At 41.2% G+C, this 21,990-nt stretch overlaps 2 protein-coding genes across 7 annotated transcripts in view; one reads left to right on the forward strand and one right to left on the reverse strand.

Moving 5' to 3' along the window:
* The window catches only part of LOC119693291 (zinc finger protein 1 homolog), a 538,991-nt gene that overhangs the window by 155,666 nt on the left and 361,335 nt on the right, over positions 1 to 21,990 (forward strand). The gene's annotated exons all lie outside the window — the stretch shown is intronic.
* Positions 12,539 to 21,990, reverse strand: part of LOC125489135 (zinc finger protein 62-like) — a 35,657-nt gene continuing 26,205 nt past the window's right edge. The window contains exons 1-3 of one of the 3 annotated variants that reach the window (XM_048623966.1): positions 18,078 to 18,234; positions 16,897 to 17,048; positions 12,539 to 14,486 (exon numbers count right to left, since the gene is read on the reverse strand). In XM_048623966.1, the coding sequence (XP_048479923.1) occupies positions 12,802 to 14,486; positions 16,897 to 17,026 (1,815 nt within the window). In that variant the 5' untranslated portion in view covers positions 17,027 to 17,048; positions 18,078 to 18,234 and the 3' untranslated portion in view covers positions 12,539 to 12,801. Of the gene's footprint in view, positions 14,487 to 16,896; positions 17,049 to 18,035; positions 18,235 to 21,990 lie in introns of those variants that run through there. The other 2 variants (XM_048623969.1, XM_048623967.1) reach the window with 2 other exon arrangements.

The following is a 21,990-nucleotide window of genomic DNA, read 5'->3' on the forward strand; positions in this document are numbered from 1 at the left end:
TGTTGGTGTGACATTTGATAGCAGCCTTCAGTTGCCTGTGGAACCTTTCGACCATACCGTTTGCAGCAGGATGATATGCCGTGGTTGGACGATGTTGAGCACCGAGGATGTTCGCGATGTTGCGGAAGAGGTGGGACTCGAATTGTCTGCCTCTGTCCGTGGTGATGGTGTTTGGACACCCGAAGCGTGCGACCCAGCCAGCGATGAACGTGCGGGCGCAGGTCTCTGCGGTGATGTCAGCCATAGGATACGCCTCAGGCCATCGGGTGAAGCGGTCGATGACGGTGAGACAGTATCTGGAATCATAAGAAACGGGTAAAGGCCCTACTATGTCCATATGAACATGGGAAAATCGTTGGGAAGGAACAGGAATTGGGGTGAGAGGAGAGGAAGTATGACGGGAAACTTTATTTCTCTGGCATTCTGTGCATTCTCTAGCCCATTGTTTGCAATCTTTGCGTATTCCTGGCCACAAAAATCTATCTGAGATTAATTTGGCCGATGCTGATGCTCCTGGATGACTCAGACTATGTAAGACGTCGAAGGCTTTTCTCCTAAAGCTGGGTGTGACATACGGTCTGGCTTTAGGTGTTGATACATCACAATATAGGTGAAGTGGGCTTTCTGACATCTGTGTCTTTTCGAGTTTAAGTGCCGTGCCTTTGTGAAGGAGTTCTTGCAGCTCAGGATCTGTATCTTGAGAAGTTGCAAGAGCTTCATAATCGAAGGAATCAGTGACGGCGTCAACCCGTGAGAGTGCATCTGCGACCACATTATCGCTGCCCGAAACATATTTGATGTTGGTGGTAAATTGCGATATGTAATCGAGGTATCGAAATTGCCTTGGCGAACATTTGTCTCTTTTAGTCGTGAATGCGAACGTTAATGGCTTATGATCGGTGTAGATGTCGAAATCTCTAGCTTCTACCATATGCCGGAAGTATTTGATGGCTTCATAGATGGCGAGTAGCTCACGATCATAGGGGCTGTATTTTCGCTGCGACGGTTTCAGTGAACGAGAGAAAAAGGCAAGTGGCTGCCATTGTTGCTTCTTGTCCATTCTTTGCTGAAGAACTCCGCCGATCGCAGTATCTGATGCGTCTGTGAAGATGGCGAGTTCTGCTTCAGTGTGTGGGTGAGCTAGCATGGCTGCCTTAGCTAGGTGATCCTTGCATGCGTTAAATGCATCCATCATGTCCGATGTTAGTTCCACCGGTTGTGATCCACTCTTCTTAGAACCAGTTAGTGCTGCATTTAGTGGTGATTGGATCTTTGAGGCATTTGGCACAAATCGTCTATAAAAATTGAACATCCCAAGAAATCGACGGAGTTCCTTGACAGTCTTTGGGACTGAAAAATCCTGAACTGCCTGCACCTTACTCTGGAGAGGGTTGATGCCTTTAGAGGAAACCTCGTGCCCAAGAAAGGTTATTTTCGATTTTCCGAATTCTGACTTCGCCGAGTTGATGCAGATGCCATAGTCGCTAAGTCTTTTGAAGAGTTGACGTAAATGACCTTCGTGCTCGGCTTCAGTGGCTGAAAATATTAGCACATCGTCAACGTATCCATAGCAAAAATCGAGTCCTCTGAGCACTTCGTCGATGAATCGCTGGAAGGTTTGCGCAGCATTTCTCAACCCAAATGTCATGAACGGAAATTCATACAGCCCAAATGGTGTTGTGATCGCTGTTTTGCAAATATCTTCAGGATTTACAGGGATCTGATTAAACGCCTTCACGAGATCGATTTTGGAGAAGATCTGACTGCCAGCTAGTTGATGAGTGAAGTCCTGAATGTGTTTTATAGGGTATCGATCCGGTATTGTGCGATCATTCAGGCGTCGGTAATCTCCGCATGGACGCCAACCATTGTCTTTCTTTGGTGCGATGTGAAGAGCAGAAGACCACGAGCTTTCAGATGGTCTCGCCACACCAGATTTCAGCATCGCTTCGAATTCCTGTTTCGCTATCTTCAGCTTGTCAGGTGCTAAGCGTCGAGGTGAAGAGAAGACAGGGGGTCCTGGAGTAGTCCTGATGTGATGGACGGTATCGTGCTTGAGGGCCGGCTGAGAACCGTTTGGTCTGGTGATGTCCGGGAACTCCCTCAGTAAATTGTGATACCGTGTATCTCCGACGACTGACTTGACTGATGAGATAGTCGGTGTAGTCTGCGCCGATACTCCTTTTGATGAGAGTGACGTGGTGTTGTCTACAAGACGCTGGTTACGAACATCGACCATAATATTGTAGAAAGACAAGAAGTCTACTCCAATGATGGCTCGAGTGACATCCGCAACAACAAATCGCCACGAGTAATCTCTCCGAAGTCCTAAGTTGAGCTCCATATGATAATAACCATAGGTGTCGATTACTGATCCATTGGCTGCGTAAAGATGGTAGTTGGTTTTTGGTCGTCTCTGTGGTAATGCAGACCGTGGAAAGACGCAGAGATCGCTTCCAGTATCAACGAGAAACTGCATCTTTGACTTACGATCTGTGACGAACAGGCGACCTGTAGCTTTGGGGCAATCGTCTGTCGCCATTATCGACCGCCCTGGTAGTTTTCCGACTCGGTGAAGTTGCAGGGTTTCAAACATTTGTTGGCCTTTGGTCCAAATTTGTAGTGGTACCAGCATGTTGGGTACTTGGAATTCCTGCGGCTTGAGTTGGATGATGACCGGGTCCGATTTTGTTGGTTTGACCTTGACCTTGACCTTGAGCGATTTTGAAAGCGTTCAGTAGTAAGCTTTTTTACCTGACGTGTGAGCTCTGAGATCTGCATAACCATATCATTCCAGGCGGAGGCCGGTGGTTGACCTACAGCTGCAGCGGCTGATGTTGAAGTGCTGGCTACACCTGCGTATGGAGAAGTTATGTCGAATACACGATCGGCCAAGTCTGCTAAATCCTCTAACGTAGCACGGGGTTGGCTGGCTATAACCGTCTGGATGTTTTGAGGCATTCGGCCGGTCCAGATCGTCTTCAGGAACTCGTTGGGAAGATTTTCTCCTGCGAGGTTCTGTAAATGACGAAGAAATTGTGAAGGTTTCCTATCACCAAGCTCTTCGTGCATTAAAAGCTGCTGAACCTTCTTTTCATAAGAAGCAGATAATCTTCCGATTAATTCCGTCTTAAGTTTTTCATATTTGCCAGTAGCCGGAGGACTTCTAATTAAATCCTCAACAGCTGACGCATACTGTTCGTCAAGCTGAGATGTGACGCTATAAAATTTTGTGTCATCAGACTTAATACCAGAAAGTATAAACTGACCTTCTACTTGGGCAAACCATAGTGCCGGTTTCTGCGGCCAGAACGGCGGTATTTTTACACCGACACGGCATACTTCAGATGGTGCAGTGGAAACGCGATCTCTGACGTCGTCGTTGGTGTTGTTGCGGTCTTCCGTCTGGTAACTTCCCTTGTCAGTACTTGCCATCGTGGTCTTGTCTTTCTCCATATTATTCAGACGTTGAATGCTTCAGCGGGGTCACCAATGTGGTATGTGGTGTGTTGTAGAAATAATAACTCACTTGGTAAATTATTAAACACAGTTTATTTGCACATCCACAAATTATAAGTTCTTAAATTATCGAAATAAGCACAAGCAAGTACTAGGTATTATAAGCACACAAGCAAGTAGAAAGCTAGTAAATTATTTAACGTAAGCGCGTAAATATTCGCGTAGGTATAGCGTGCGTAAAGCGACATGCACTCAGCGCGGTAGTGATTCTGGCACTGCGGGCGGCGCATGCGACGGACAGTCGCGAGCCCGTAATCTATTTTTAGAACAGGCGAGGCGGTGACGTAGTTGTCACTAGCGAGCGGCGACTTGTGTCCAGTGTATCAGCGGGACGGCACGACATCATTCTTCGTGACGTGAAGGTAAGTATTTAGCGTTTTATATTTTATTGATTATTTATTTACTTATTTGTTTTTAATGTTAGGTATTTATTATTATTGTTTATTTTACTTTTACTTTTTAGTTTAGTTAATTTAGATTTAGGTAGATATTTATACAATACAAAATAGCTTGCTTTTATTTGTGCTTTTAAATTAGAATTTATACAATTAATAAAATATTAAATATGATTATAATTTTTATGAATTAATTTTAATTTTAAATTATTTTATTTTGTTTGATGTAGGTATTCCACTACAATGTTATTATTTATTTACAGCATAAATAAATTATTAAATGGTATGTAGCAGCAAACATACACACACACACATACACACACACACACACACACACACACACACACACACACACACACACATACACATACACACACACACACACACACACACACACACACACACATATACACACACACACACACATATATATACACACACACACTAACCACATTACTTTAAATATAACTAATTTGTATACCTACTTAATTTAAAAATAATGTTTGTACTTACTTAACGTCCTAATTAGAAAACAGCCACTATATGCTATGAAAAGAGCGGGACCACCTGTCACAAGTATTTTTATGCTTACTAGGTGGTTCCAACCTTGTATGTAACTAGTTATAAGTTTGTTAAAGAAATAAAGAATATTTGAATTTGAATTTGAATTTGAATACTGAATTTCTGACATATTTTCAAAGGAATAGGGCAGCTTACGTTTATGGAAATGATTTCAGAGGGGGGTGTTCATTACTGGTTTGCAAATTTTCAGTATATCCAGTTATGGACACGTGTCGAAAATAATATTTTAAGGTAATGTTGTGTTTTCTTATTTAATTGTCTTTAGAATTTCATAATTATATTGGTAGTTTTTGTAAAACATGAATAAAATGAAGGATACCAGTCTTGTACAGGTGTCCATAATTGGGTGTCCATCACTGGATGTTTCACATTTTCCATGAAAAACGTATATACGCCCAAGCAAATGGGAGATGCTATTATGGATGTAAAAGATGGCCACTGCAGCCACGCGTTATGGAGACACAAACATGTTCCACAATGAAATAAAATTACTAATATGATAAGTAGTAGTTAAGCACATCTAAATATGTGAACCCACCAACCCGCAGTGAACCAGCATAGTGGGAAATGGTCCAAGCTTAGGAATGCAGTTTAGACCTAGAGGCACAAGCACAAAGGTTTCATTTGAGAGAGCCAGGTGCAGGTACTTACAGACCCACAGAGAATAGAAATAGAGAAATAGACAGTGATCATGTGACAAATAGACCAGTGAAGCTTGGTAAGAATACCATGAGAATTTGAAAAGAAGTGGCTTTAGGAGGAGAAGGAATTAAGAGCAAAATCTTAGTAGAAAAAAGGGAAGTGAGAGAAATGGTTCTGAAAAGAAAAGCTTAAATTAAAAGCATTTTCTAGCTGGTGTAAATGCAAGACCTGGATAACCCAGATGATATGACATGACGAGAGGATTGTGGGAACGGAAGAGGTTGTGACGAGAGTGTTGTTGCAGGAGAGAGCATTGACCTAGATGTGGGTGCCCGTACTGATACGGTCAATGGTGCATTTACATGTCTGCGATGCATGTGGCAGTCAAAACACCTCTCCATTACAGTGATAGATATTTATCACCAACGTTACTAAAGTCGGTACTGTTATACGCTTGCAACACCTGGTAGACCACAAAGACGCATAGATACACAGATGCTGCAGGTATTCATTAACCGCTGTCCCTGGCCTGGCGGAACCTAAAGATTTTCTGGCCCGAGATCATCTCCAACATAGATCTGAGGAAAAGCTGCCATGAAGATCCTGTTGGTTCACACATAAAACGCCGCAAATGAAGTTGGAATAGCCATACCCTGCGTAGATACTAAAACCCAATCTTGAGACAGGCTCTCGAATGGGATCCGCAAGGCAAGCGTAAGCAAGGCCGATCTAAATAGACCTTACGGCGCTCGATCGTATGGAGATGTGGAAAGTTTGAATCACGTGGTCCGCTGCAAAGCTGGCTGCTGGCAACAGTCTGGGATAAAAAAACTGTTGTGTCTGCTCTCTGTCCCACTGGGGGAACATAATGATACCCAGGAACAGAATAAAATGCAGGAGGACAGAATTTATAATGTTGAATTGGAAATTTTTGTGTTTCTGTAAAACTTTTTTTTTTCAGAAAGTTAAATTTTCCGTCTTTGATGGTTCCCATAGTGTAACTGGCGACCAAGCCTGTTTGTGTAATCGGTTATGATTACTAATCATCGTTACAATTATAATAATATAAGCATAAAACAATATTTTATACTTTTATCCAATAAAAAATCACTGTCCAACATTGGGTGTCCATAACCGGAGGTTGGGTGTCCATTACTGTGGTTTCAGGACATATTTTACAAATATACAATTTCCTGAAATACCAATAGTTTAAATCGAGCTAGTGTACATTCATCTTAAACGGCAAGATATTCCTACGATTCATACCAACTTTCAATATTCTAACTCAAAAACTGTGCGAGTAACAGCCAAATCATTTGTAAAAAATCCTTAAGGTGTCCATTACTGGTGCTGTTACGTTAGATACCTTGAAGTCGCGGCTGACAGCCGCGTCCGCTAGTGTGTCGTCGCCTTAATGGTGCACTTGGTGTCTCGTCCACGAGCTCGGAGTGTGAGTTTTTACTCGTTATACCCTAACTACACCTACCGAGTAGAGTAGAATAGAATAGAATAGAATATATTTATTGACAAAAACTTAGCCTATTACAACATGTTTATGATCTAAATAAAGTAGAAGTAGTAAATCTTAAATAATACCGAGTTAACTCACAATTTACATTACACAAGGCTTCGACTGCATGAAATGGCCCTGGCAACCTACACTAGGAGACCTGTATCGTAGGAGCCAGTGTCTTTCGTTCATCGCTTGAGTTTCCTACTTGTTAGACATATTTTATATTTTAGTTTTGTATCTACATATTTAAATATAATAATACAATACTTAGTGCATATAAATATGGTATGATATAAATGAGTATATATATATAAGGGTAAATAAATACTTAAGTATATATATTATTTCCTAATAATTTTTAATTTTCTACATTTAGCAGACCTTCAATTTCGTCATAATTGAGTGATTCTATATAATTTACTGTAATTCTTTTGCATGAGTGGAAAGTGTTTTGGTATAAATTTTTTATTTTATTTATTTTATTGTACAAAAATGGTCCAAGAAAGGTGTGGAAATTTTGAGCAAAAGAGGTCCTTTTATGGGTGATTCGACAGACTTTGTCATTTCTGCGGGTGCTACAAAAGAAAACCGGATCGTAAGCTATTTGGGTATGTTGTTTTAATATTTATAACCGAGCGAATGTACAGTCCACGAACCGTAAGCACTTTTGTGTCTGTATAAAGTTTTGATGTTGGATATCTGAAGGGTTTGAAATATGAGACCTTTAGTAGCGCTCTTTGAGATCGCTCTGCATGGATCATGTGTGTTTTAGAGGCACCTCCCCAGGCATAGAGAAATCCCATCAGTCCTCACCGCGGCATGTTGGGCAGCGGTCGTATCGCTCATAGCAAGTCAGTGACCCGAGTGTGAGGACAATGACCTCGAATACGGTGAAGTGTGCTAACTGCAACGTTGTGATTAACGAACTTCTGTCTTTTCTGCATAATGTCCTGGACTTTATGGATGATGATAGTGTGCATCAGCTGTGCACGACTTCTTTTTCGGAGGAGGAGATAACGAGGGCTAAAACCCTACTATATGAGTCGACGCCTATTGCGAAGAAGATGCCACTTCGTCGTAAAGAAGGCAAGAAGAGAATGTCCAGAGACCTCGGTGATATTATATCGCTGATGAGAGGAGCCAATCCTGAGATATTTCCTGTTTTCGTGGCTAAAGATTTACACAGACTCCCCCCGGTAACTTTTGATCACGTTGATGTGACCCGGCTACTTAAAGATATAATATATCTCAAAAATCAACTCTGTTCCTTGGAGGAGAAGTACGTTACTACGGAAAAATTTGAACAGCTGCAGCAGGAGGTTCTACTTTCAAAAAATGCATCGCTTATTGACAATTTCACAAATGTTAATGTCAACCAAAGAAACCGAGTGTGTCTTGAGAACAACAGTTTCCAGCTTGACAGTGGCCCTATGGGCCTACAATATGTGCCACAATATAGATCACCTGACCTGTCAGCTGTTGTTAGGGCTAACGACCCAACGGAACACTTGCCCTTGACCATGACCGATGATAAGGATGTCTCTATTCAACGGGAACGAGAAAACGAAACGGAAGATTCTCCAAGGCGCGTGGAGGCCAGTACCGCGGTTACGAACGGAGAGAGCGAGAGAAGCCAGCGTACCAGTGCTACATGCGGCGCAGCTGTGGGAGTGAGCGGGACGGAACAACGCGGGAGCGTGGAGGCCCGTACCGCAACACCTGATCAAGCGCACAATACCTACGCGTCGGCCGCCTCGACCTGCCCAACGGCAAATGCTATTCGAAGCCCGGTATCATGCAAATATAACCCGAATTGCAGTGCTAAAATGACTGCCCGATCGTCGGGTCCTAATTTGAACTCTAGTGAAGTGGAAGAGAGTAGTAATTCGGAGTGGGTCCTTGTTAAAAATAAGTCTGCTAAGTCTTATAAACTTACTGGACAAAAGGGTTGCGCTAAAATTGAGCCAGGGAATAAATTCAAAGCGGCTTCGGAGGTTAACATTCCTCTCCTTATCTCAAATGTGTGTAAACAGACTTCGGAAAGCGATATTATTAATTATATTAAAGAAAAAACTGGTGAAATTGTGAATCTTAAAATGATTAACATGAAAAAAGTTAGGCAGTACAATGCTTATAAGTTATTTGTATGTAAAAGTAAGCTTCACTTGTTTTTGAATGACGAACTGTGGCCTAGTGGTATCACATTTAGACGATTTGTACGGTTTATGTACAATACAAATCCCTGAATTTAGTTATAGAATATTTTGATATACATTAATGGATCTCAATCTTAATTTAGTTAGCTTCAATTGTAAATCTGTAAAAAGATCTATTGATGATATTCGTGACCTATGTGTGAACTTTGACGTAGTGGCTCTTCAGGAGACTTGGTTGCTGCCACATGACCTACCACTTCTAGCCTCAATTTCGACTGATTTTGAGTTCACTGGCAAGTCCGCTGTTGATACTTCCGCTGGCTTGTTGGTCGGGAGACCACACGGGGGTGTAGCCATTCTTTGGAGGAAGGGTATTTTCTCAAAGGTGACGGTATTGGAATGTGATAGTGTGCGTCTGGCAGCAATTAAGGCGACTGTGGGGGGGAGGTCTATTCTGTTAATAACCGTTTATATGCCAACTGACTCATCCGATAACTTACCTTTATTTGCAGAGGTATTGGGGGAGATTAGTGCCATAATTGAAAGCTGTGATGTTGAGAGTGTTTTTGTCTTAGGAGATTTTAATGCCCATCCCCATGAATTGTTCTATGCGGAAATGACAAATTTCTGTATGGATCAGTCGTGGATTTGTGCAGATATAGACAAACTTGGGATTAATTCTAACACCTACACGTTTGTGAGTGAGGCCCATGGGTGCAGACGGTGGCTCGATCACTTTATTGTTACACACTCAGCGTGGCAATCTATAATAGAAGTAGGTACAATAGAGGATGTTTTTGTGTCAGATCACCTCCCATTATTTATGAAATGTAATCTGTCCGTAGTAAGGCCGAAAATAAATACTCGCACATTCTATCGCGACTCAGTTATATGGGGGGAAAGAAATGAGTCTCAGACCAATACGTACCACCTCTTGTGCAACACTAGGTTAAGGGATATTGACTTTCCGCCTGAGTTTACTGAGTGCAGCCGTGGTCTATGTGGCTCCAATAGTCATAGGTCTGTGCTGGATGGGATGTATGATAAACTGATCCACATACTAAGTGATGCGGCTGAGAGGTCGAGTGGGGAGTTGTGCAGCAGACCTAAGAAGGCGAAACACTTGTGTGGCTGGAATAGGCATGTTCGCGAAGCACACCAAGAGGCCAGGCGTGACTTTGAAACTTGGGTACTGTGTAGGAGACCTACCAGAGGCCCCGTATTTATAAGCATGTCTGAGTCGAGGAAAAGGTTCAAAAGTCGTCTTAGGTGGTGTCAAAACAACCAGGACCAACTTAAAATGAACGTATTGGCTGACCACAGACATGCGAAAAGGTTTGGGAAATTCTGGAAGGCTACAAAAAAGTTGGATGTCAGACCTGGTCTTGCGGCGTGTGTGGACGGCAGAAGTGATCCTGCTGCCATTGCTGATCTATTCAGGTCTCACTTTCAAGTACACTCTCCGCTCGGCCCCTCAGCATCATCCGTGTGCGACACACATCAGAGCTGTGGAGTGGAGGAGCTGCCATATACACGCTTCACTGCAGCGCAGATCAGGCATGTACTCAGGAAGATGACTGGTGGTAAGTCCCCCGGCCATGATGGGCTGAGTGTGGAGCACTTGAAGTTTGCCGGTGTTCACCTTCCCAGGATACTCGCGATGTTTTTCACAATGTGTATGAGTCATTCATACTTACCTCATAAACTAATGAGAACACTGGTTGTGCCCATTGTGAAAAACCGTACGGGAGATATCACTGATAGGGGGAACTATCGGCCAATCTCTCTCGCGACCACCGTTGCCAAAGTGCTGGACAGTCTGCTTGATTCTTGTTTAGACCCATATCTGAACCTACACGATGCGCAGTTCGGTTTTAGACCCGGACTCTCTACTGAAAGCGCGATATTGAGTCTCAAGCATACTGTCCGGTACTACACTGCTCGTAAAACACCGGTGTACGCCTGTTTCCTGGATCTCTCCAAGGCCTTTGACCTTGTGTCATATGATGTACTTTGGGGGAAGCTGGGGGACAGGGGGGTACCGGTGGAAGTGCTGAACCTATTCCGGTACTGGTATTCTAACCAATCAAACCTGGTAAGGTGGGCCGGTGCACTGTCTGAGCCATACACGTTGGAATGCGGGGTAAGACAGGGGGGACTGACGTCTCCCAAGCTTTTCAACGTGTATGTCAACGACCTCATAGTGAAGCTGAGCAGCACCAGATCTGGCTGTAGCGTTGGGGGCGTTCGCGTCAATAACCTAAGCTACGCCGATGATATGGTGCTGCTGAGCCCATCGGCCCGTGGACTCAGGGAGCTTTTGGCGGTCTGCGAGTCGTACTCTGCCTCTCACGGTCTCACTTACAACGTTAAGAAATGTGAATACATTATTTTTAAGTCTGCAGGTAAGTCTCCCGAGAACACTCTCAACATCCAGTTAAATAAAATTGATGTGAAAAGGGTGTCGCAGTGCAAATACTTGGGACACTGGCTGAACGATGAGCTCAATGACGATATTGATATCGAGAGGGAGCGCAGGGCTCTGGCGATCAGAGGTAATATGCTTGCCCGCAGATTTCACCGTTGTAACACAGAAGTGAAAATATCGTTGTTTAAAGCTTACTGTCAGAGCTTTTACACGGGAAGTCTGTGGGTTGATCATACCAAAAAATCGCTGGATACCCTGCGTATCCAGTACAACAATATATTCAGAATGTTGTTGGGACTACCTCGCTACTGTAGCGCATCAGGGATGTTTGCACTTAACTACACCGACGGCTTCCATGCTGTTATGCGCAAAAAAACCACATCCCTGATAAACAGAGTGCGGAACAGTCCCAACAGCATTCTGAATACAGTAGTGGATATGGCCTCCCCACTATGGAAAACTTTAATAAGAAGAGTAATTTAGTAATTTTGATTTTGGACATTTAATTCAATTTAATTGACAATAATAATTTAATATAATTTAATTAATTTAATCATTCTATGTGGATTGTGTTGTAAATTTATTGTATTTTATTATATTGTTGATCTGGTGCATGTATTTTAATGAGTGTTTTTTTTATAATTTAACTGTAATTTTAATTTCAATGTCACTCTATGGATTTTATTATCTGAATTAAAAATATTTTATTTTATTTTATTTTATTTTATTTTTATTTTTATTTTTATAGATGCAGTAAGTTAGTATGGACTGCGCAAAGGCAAAAATAAACCATCTTAAGGAGTGCTTCATCAGCTATATGTCGTAATTGCTTGAATGTAAAGATCAGTTTGCGGACACGACCAGACAGTGACTTGATGTGTGATGGAGTAATGATGTCCTCCTAGCCGAATTTCGACCACGGCGGCCAATCTCAATTGAGATCAGCCATCTACGCAGGAGTAGATTATAGTGCCCAAGTGTGTGCGCAGTACACAGGAGCACTCTCTGTTCCATCACTCTCATAGCCCAATGGGACGGATTGACCGACACGACTGGAGAGAGCTAGGCGCAGGACCGACTGCTTTACATGCCCATCCGACAGCATGGATCGTTACACTGTTTCGGACATCAGGTGATCAGCCTTCTATGTCCTATCCAAACTTAGAACCACAATTTAGAAACACAAATTGATGGTCCCACCCGGGAATCGAACCCGGGACCTCTGGGTCATGAAGCGAAGCTTCTACCACTAGACCACAGAGGCAGTTGATGGAGTGATGGAGTGGAGTGTAGGTAGGGAGTGTAGGTGGAGTCGCTTGTATGTGGGTGTAGGAGAGCGTGTCGACAACGCGGCCTGTGCGTCGCCGGCGCTGCCTGCAGTGAGGGGACAGGCGGAGGCCGAGCCCTCGCCCGCAGCGCGCCCCACTGACACTCACTGACATCCCGCTGTTTCACGCCGTGTCATGTACTATGTTTCCCGGATCTCACATTTATTCCGACTCATCAGTATGATATGGCTGTGCTGCAGTGTGACGTAACTTGTGCCTGTTTAGATTACCTCTACGGTTACAAATGTTTTCGTGCAAATGTCACACTGGAATGGTGTTTCGCCAGTGTGTTGTGTCGTTTTAAATCCGATATTTGTTTAAAGTTTTTATTGCATGTTTCACACGGGAAAGGTTTTGCTTCAGTGTGAGTTAACATATGCCTCTTATGATTACTTCTATGGTTAAATGATTTCGTGCAAATGTCACACTGGAACGGCTTTTCTCCCGTGTGGATCAATTCGTGGCTTTTCAAAGTACTAATGTGCCTAAACGATTTTTTGCAATTACCGCACATGTATGGCTTTTCTCCAGTGTGAGTTAACTTGTGGCCCTTCAAATGACTTATTTGTTTAAATGTTTTAGAGCAAATGTCACACTGGAATGGCTTTTCACCAGTGTGTATTAATTTGTGTTGTTTTAAAGCCGATATATATCTGAATGTTTTCTTGCAAGTTTCACACTGAAATGGTTTTTCTCCAGTGTGAATTAACTTGTGGCCCTTCAAATGACTTATTTGTTGAAATGTTTTCGAGCAAATGTCACACTGGAATGGCTTTTGACCAGTGTGAATTAATTTGTGTTTTTTTAAAGCCAATATATATATGAATGTTTTCTTGCAAGTTTCACACTGAAATGGTTTTTCTCTAGTGTGAATTAAATTGTGGCTCTTCAAATGACATCTTAGGTAAAATGTTTTCGTGCAAATGTCACACTGGAATGGCTTTTCGCCAGTGTGAATTAACTTGTGCCTTTTTATAGCACTTCTGTGATTGAGGGATTTCTTGCAAATGTCACACTGAAAGGGCTTTTCCCCAGCGTGAATTAATTTGTGTTGTTGTAAAGCCGATATATATCTGAATGTTTTCTTGCAAGTTTCACACTGAAATGGTTTTTCTCCAGTGTGAATTAACTTGTGGCTCTTCAAATGACTTCTTCGGTAGAATGATTTCGTGCAAATGTCACACTCGAATGGCTTGTCGCCAGTGTGAATTAACATGTGCTGTATCAAGCTACTTCTATTGCTGAATGTTTTCTCGCAGGTGTCACAAACAAATGCCTGCTCACGTGGGTACATTATTTTTTTACGTATTACTAGAGAAGCCGAGGCTTTGGTTGATTTAGTGGTCTCGGTGTGTGTGCTCGTGTAATGTTCACTATACGCTTCAGTGGTGGGGAACAACACTGCACACTGAGCACAGTAACAGTTATGGTTCAATAGAGTTGTATAACAGTTAGTTAGAATAATTTTCGCTTGCATACATTTTTCCATTTCATAATACTGTTTAGTTATCCTCATGCTTCTATTTTCATCAGTGTATATTGACACTGCCAAATCTTGATCATTGTTTGTTTTGTTGTTTACAACATTATTACAGTCAGCTGGTGCATAAATTTCTCGTTCTTCGTCAGACTCATCTACTTGTATCTTGCCGAGTATAATTCTGTTCCTGTAAAATAGCAATTCATTTGCTACAACATTCTCTGATTCCTTCTTGATTTCAGTTTCAACTTCATCAAATTCTGTCAAACTGTTGCCCTTGACAGTTATTGTGTCATCCATGTCAGTACACAGGTGGTCAGGTTTCACATCCAGGTCTTGAGTGGAGCACTCGGTAGGATGATCCCCATTGTAGACCGTTAAATTGTGTAGTTGATTTTTGTTTTCATTTATCTTTGATACTTCCGGCGACGTTGTAAATGTTTCTGTAAGGTACAATAATGTTTAATTGGGATAGATATAAATGTGCTTAGGGTGTGACATGAATGAAGAAAGGATAAACATTCTTCTTGTTATTGGTATTGAGCAAAGCTAAAGTCAGTCTGTGTGAAAATATTAGCTAGATTACGGTTAGTGTGACTTTTAATGCAATTTTGTTCTCAGATGAATGTATGCAGGGGAATGTTAGAGAGAAGTATGAAAGTGAGTGACATATTTAAATATAAGTTATTTACACTACTGTATTGGTTTAGCTGTAAGAGTAGCATAGTTATGGTTTTAAAAGATCTATATAATAAAAATGAATTGCTGTTCGTTAGTCTCGCTAAAACTCGAGAACGGCTGAACCGATTTGGCTAATTTTGGTCTTGAAATATTTGTGGAAGTCCAGGGAAGGTTTAAAAGGTAAGAAAGGTAGGGAAGGGTAGGGTAGGGTGGTGTAGGGTGGTGTAGGGTGGTGTAGGGTGGTGTAGGGTGGTGTAGGTTAGTGTAGGGTAGTGTAGGGTAGTGAAGGGTAGTGTAGGGTAGTGTAGGGTAGTGTAGGGTATTGTAGGGTAGTGTAGGGTAGTGTAGGGTAGGGTAGGATAGGGTAAGATGCGGTATAAAGTTCGCCGGGTCAGCTAGTAATAAATTAATAAATATCAAATTATAGTAACGATTTGGGTTTTTGTATACCTGATATATTACAATGTATCTGTATAATAAATAAATTCCGGATTATTGGAATTCCGGGATAAAAAGTAGCCTATGTTTTTTCTTATGGTCTAGACCGTATGTATACCAAATTTCATTCAAATCCGTTTAGTAGTTTTGGCGTGAAAGAGTAACAGACAGACAGACACAGTTACTTTCGCATTTATAATATTAGTAAGGATAATATGTGGGGACATCTCACAAACAGCCATTGGACCCCAAACTAGACAGAGCCTGTAATATGGCTATCGGACAGCTGATACATTTACACAAATACATAGATAGATATGTCGCAGGCATCTGGTTGAATCTCCTTTTTGATTTATTTATTTATTTATTTATTTATTTATTTATTATCATCGAGGCTAAATAAATAAAATACTTAATAAAGTGTTCACTTAATTATAGGTACTTACAGCTATCTGATATAATGAGGAAACATTTTACTAAGTTAATGATAACTACTCTTAACTAATAATAACATTAGTAAACTTTAAGAATAAACAATGAACAAACAATGAAATTAACAATTTAGGTATCAATAAACAAACAATTTAAGCAACTTAGAAATGGAAATTAAGTGGTGTTAATGTGCTTTTTAAAGTTAACTTTGAAGGACCTTAAAGCATCGTGAAATATGTCAAATTCTCTTTTAGGTAATGCATTATAGATTTGTTTCATTCTAAACAGAGGTGAGTTACTGCCCAGGTTCGACTTGCAAGGACGCTGCCTAAATAACTTGTACACGTTGGATCTGGGCAACCTATTGGGGACAGTTATTTCAACTCTACTTAATAGCTGAGGGCAGTTGATTCTGTTCCTAAGGAGACCATGCAAGAACGTAAGATCTAATAGTTTTCTCCTGTTCGTGAGTGACATGATCCCGTAATGTTTTAATCGAGCCTCATATGAACTCAAATAACGAGCCCGTCCATCGCCAAACGCAAGGTGATAAAGAAATAAGTAATAGATAATCACTAGCTCCTTCATTGTATCCAGTAAGTAGTAAGTACGACAAACTGCCTGCGTGGGGTGTTAGGTCTAGGCTTACCTAAAAAACATGAAGTATGTTCCTTTAGAAAGGATACAAATAATCCAAAGAATTATCCAATCATTTAAACTTTTCATCATGGTATGCAGGATCCCGGTATTAATACCGGTATTAGACGTCCTTGTTATAAATGGCATATATTTTGTTTAAAGGTCGTAAAGGGCAAAATACAACAAGAAAAAGCCATCAAATTCTGTGTTATGTAATATATTTTAACGAGAATTGAGTATTAGAGTTAAAATTTTAGAACGCATGGACAACAAGTAGGTTTCCAAAGGCCAAAAACCGCATGTAACGGTTGAAAACAAGTGCACTTTCATAGTATATAGGAGCACAAGGCTAACTATATCTTAATCGCTTGATTAATAGCCTCAAAAATGTCCAATTCTGGTATAACTTCAATACCGGTATTAACTTTCAATACCGGTATTGAAAAAAGCGTGGATTTTGTCCGGGTTCCCCATATTACACAATACCGGTATTGCGGTATTGCATGCCCTAGTTGGCATATGTGTATCGTTTCTGAAGGAGCATACTTTGAGGTTGATAAAATAGGATGAATAACAAAGATTTTGTGTTTTATTGATCTTTTCCCTATACTTTTTGCACAGAGTTGTATAATATAACCTTAACAGAGCATTCAAATTACAAACCTGGTGCTACACCTTCACTTGTATCAAAATCAATAATTTCTTGTTTGAGAACGGCAAGATCTGGAAACACGCTCCTCACAGTAGGGTTGTTCAACAGATCATGTTCCTCTATGTCCATGCCATCCTCCATCTTATAGTGTGGTTTTGTACAACTAAAACAAGAGCCATAATTATACTCAAATTTGCATTTATTTTGTACTTACTTCATATACAAATGACATCAAGTTGACTGGAAGCAGAACCAGCCACTCATACAAAAGTGTGAGGATGTAGGATGCTACTGCATATGACAGTAACTACATTAAAAATTATTTTAGTAGGTAAGTAGGTATCTACATAAGTAACTAGTCCTTATAATACCTATTATTTATTTCAGATAAAGGTGGAAAATAATGGTTAGTATTTAAAATAAGAAGCGTCCGTAGTCGAGCGGGCCTCAGTGATCGTAACTGATCGCTGAGGTTAAGCAACAACTGACACGGTCAGCCATTGGATGGGTGACCAATTTCAAGTGGTGCTTTTCTGGACGCTTCCGTGCTTCGGACGGCACGTTAAGCCGTGGGTCCCGGTTGCTGCTTCGGTAGCAGTCGTTAAGCCTAGTCAGAGGCCTTCGGGCGGCTTGAAAACATCTGACAGTCGGGTTGCCCACTTACCCGACAACTCTCTCAGGACAAGCTTGCTTGTGTTGGGGTCCACCAACCCGCACTTGGCCAGCGTGGTGGACTAGGCCTAAACCCTTCCTTCATTGGAAGGAGACCCGTGCCCCAGCAGTGGGGACGTAATGGGTCGTGATGATGATGATGATTTAAAATAATTTCATACCAGTACCATAAGGCGCAAGAATGGTTAATAGATCAAATAAAAAAAAAATATAGACTGTAGACTTTTACTATAAGTACCAGTAGATCTAGAGCTAAAAAGATAAGAACCTACTCATAGTTTTTAAAAAGAGGCCACAAACAAACACTCATTTAGCATTTGTTGAGGAAGGCCCTCACCACCTACCACCTGCTAATTAAAGACCTCTGCAGGCTCTCTCACTTCCACTGAGCCTACAGCCAGCGATAACTCTTCATTCTGCCACATATTCACTCTTGTGTGTAGCATAGATTTAGCAAACAAATGGAGGAAAAGCTAACCTCAACACCAGAAGTATGAAGGTTTTATGAAACTTTTCTTACCCAATGCAGTGCGAAACACTTTATTCACCAGACTATCGGTGAAATTAGCATTTATTAGCTTTGAGGGTGCTAATAGTTAAGAATATTTTTCGGTTTTTGACCAAAACACATCCAAATACCCAAAATGACCCCAATGCAAGCCATGAAGCCATAGCAGTGTTGCCAGTCCCATTGAACCATTTCGGACGGTATTTTACCTAAAAACGGACGGTTTCTAAAGCCGCGTACAGACCGGCCCAACGAACGCCAACGAACGTTTTTCGTTGACCTTCGTTGCTGCAATCTGCCCTGTATTATGTATGATAAATATCCATTGTTGGGATAACCGTTGGCGTTCGTTGGCCGTTCGTTGGCCCGGTGTGTACGCAGCTTTACAAAAAGGGACGGTTTAAAAAAAAGTTACGATCTGTAAGTGTATCAAATTAATAAGGCTGTTTTATCTTATAAGGCCGATAAAGAGTTATGAGCTGTTGATTTTTTTGATGATAGATCTGTATGATAGATAGATAGATAGATAGATAAAGCGTTTATTTGATCCACTTTCTTTTCTTACATACACAACAAATCACAATTACAGATATACACATTTGTACTTATAACTAGGTAAATAGTAGCTATGATAAAGACAGGTTTGTACTTAGCAGGTTGTGTGTTGAAGCGGACCAAAAGGGTGAAGTAACTCAGCGTGGATGTTTACTCCAGGAGCAAACCGCTGATTTTCAGTTACCTCCCATTTTGTTCGAAGCAGCGCGATCGAACAGATCAGCACATTGCAATAACGCAATAACGAAATTACCTAGTTTGTATAAAATAAGTTCAGTGCACTTTATGCATGAAATTGTCTTTCTAGGTCAGTACACGTTTTACCACCGTCGAACTCACACCATTGTACTCATACTTATATCCTCCATTTAACCCCTTTTTTTGTAACCAGTTTTAACTTGTGTAACAGTGACAATATATCTACTTAAGAACCATAATTAAGTACTTATATCATTAAATCTACCCCTTTTAACCATCACCAAAGAAAGTAGCTACGCGACGGGTGCTAACTTTCTTCATGGTCCTTCGAGAAAGGGCTTCGGATCAGTGACGGGACCAGTTCAGTGCATTCGAGGCATAACCAGTGATAAATTTCGTACCTGTTGGATTGCAGTGTTTGGGATTTATTGTACCAGAAAACCAGGTCAGATCAAACCATTTATTTAACTCTATTTATAGCTATCCTTTTACACCAAAACCATGGAGGATTACTTCTTAAACCAAACCGAGATTTATGAAGCGTTGAAAAAACTGCTCAGCAACATCAAAAAAGATGGAGCTGAAAGAAAAACCATCGATTATTGTTACCGCAAGTGTACTATGCTTGAAACTTACTGGCGTGATTATGTAGAAAACCATAGAAAGATGTGCAAGTTTAATACTTTTGACCATGTGTATTTTACCAAAAAGTGTTTTGAAACCGCAGAGGAAGTTTACATGACCATTAAACAATTACTTGATGATATTATAGTAAAATTGTCTCAAGCGGGTAAGCCAGCGTACCAGCGTCAGTCCGATGCCTATCAGCGTCCCGCGGCGGCACCAGAGCCGCACGGAGCAGCGACCCCCGGCCTTACATTTTAAGGCATTCATGCGAACGGTGAGTACCATCGATCTGGACCATATGCAGAACAGATGGGAGTTCGAAGATGCCCTGAAAACCCTTCAAAACCGTTGGGCAACCATTGACCATTACCACTGGGAAATAGAAGCGGAAGATGGAGGTAATGATGTGTGTTACCAGAATGAGTTTACCAGATATGAGAGCACTTTCAACGATCTCAAGAAAACAATAAACACCAAAATGTGGTCTGCGTCACATCGTGACAAGTCTACGCCGCAAATAGACATACCAGTCTTCAACGGCAACTACCACCATTGGACTTCGTTCAAAGATCTGTTTGATGAAGCCATCCACAGGAACCCATCCCTGTCCCAGGCCCAGAAGATGCAGTTCTTGAAAAATAAAGTAACGGGAGAAGCCGAGCGTCTGATACACCACCTACCAATAAGTTCAGACAATTACGAGGTCTGCTGGGAGATCTTGAACCATCGTTTTAACAACAAGCGCCTCATCTTTACGTCCCACATTAATACATTGCTAAGTATTCACAATATGCAGCAACAATCAGCAGGTTCCATCAAAAAGTTACATGACGTTTGTAAAGAAACTCTGTACGCCATAAAAAATCTTGGAGTGGATATAACATCATGGGATCCCATATTAGTTCACCTTCTGGCACAAAAATTGGATGGTGACTCATTTGCTGAATACTTGGAATCTGTGAAAAACCCACGGGAACTACCAGTACTACAAGAATTCTTAGAGTATCTTGAAACCAAGTTTACGACACTTGAAGCATCTCGCCGTAAACAAGACCCACTAAACCTAAAAGTAGCAATCCAAAACCAACCAGATACCTACCAAAAACGATACTCCAATAATAATAACCAGAATAATTATAATTCAACATACAATAAAACATATAATTCGAAACCAAATATGAAGTCAATGCCCGTAACTAGAGCAATAAACTGCGTTGTATGCAATTCTGCACACGGCCTTTGGTCGTGTAATGCATTCTTGCAAATGAATAATGAACAGAAATTAGATGTGCTAAATAAACACAATTTATGCAATAACTGTTTCGTAAACCACTTTAATAAACCATGTCAATCTACCAAAACGTGTCGCAAATGCTCGGGGGCCCACAATACCCTGATGCATGAACCAATAACAACAACTAGACCAACTTCATCAATGAAACCAGCTTATAAACCATCAACCAGAGATAACAAAAACTCTTCAATTAATGTGTCATGGAATGATATTGCGGAGATATTACTAGCCACGGCTATGATTGACTTGACAGGAAAGGACGGAATTAAACACAGAATGAGAGCCCTAGTAGACCAAGGCTCTCAAGTTTCACTGATAAGTGAGAAGGCTGCACAGACGTTAGGATTGAAGAGAAGCCAATGTAAAGGAAAGATATATTATTTGGCGTAGGAGAGAAGGAAAATAACTGCAAAGGAATGTTAAACGTAGTTATTCAATCCATTCATAGCAGCTATACAACCAGCGTTAACGTTATTATTATGAATAACTTAATAAAAAGCCTACCAACATCAACCTTTTCAAAACCATCGTGGCCTCACATACAGGACATCAAGTTGGCCGACCCTAGTTTCTTCGTGAGCCAACCAGTAGACCTACTTCTTGGAGCGGATGTGTACTCTAAGATCATGCTGGGGAGTATACTACGAGGAGAAAATGAAGATCAACCTATCGCTCAGCAGACGAAACTAGGCTGGTTACTTTGCGGCTCGCTGCAAACCTTCCAGTGTAATGTAGTCTTACATGAGATAGACGATTTGAAAAGGTTCTGGGAAATCGAAGACATCGCCAATTCCGAGATCGAGATGTCTTCTGAAGATCACGAGTGCATGGAATATTTCCGTACAACCACCAAAAGACGTGAAGACGGAAGGTTTGAAGTACGCATTCCATTCAAGTCTGAGTTAAAAGAAAAATTAGGTGACACCAAACCAGCAGCGACGGCCCAATTTAGAAATTTGGAAGGGAAATTGGCCAAAAATGTACCACTCAAGAATGAATACCAAAAATGCATGAAAGAATATATAGATCTAAACCATATGATTCCTGCGAAGATGACGAATACCCATGAGAATTATTTACCTCATCATGCGGTGATAAGAGCAGAGGCAACCACTTCCAAGGTCAGGGTGGTATTTAATGCATCGCAGAAGTCATCATCCGGACTTAGCCTGAATGACGTCATGCATAAAGGACCAAACTTGCAACAAGACCTGCAACATCTGATTATGAAGTGGAGGCAGTACCAATATG

The sequence above is a fragment of the Plutella xylostella genome, chromosome 11 (genome assembly GCF_932276165.1).
Source record: "Plutella xylostella chromosome 11, ilPluXylo3.1, whole genome shotgun sequence".
Lineage (NCBI taxonomy): Eukaryota > Metazoa > Arthropoda > Insecta > Lepidoptera > Plutellidae > Plutella > Plutella xylostella.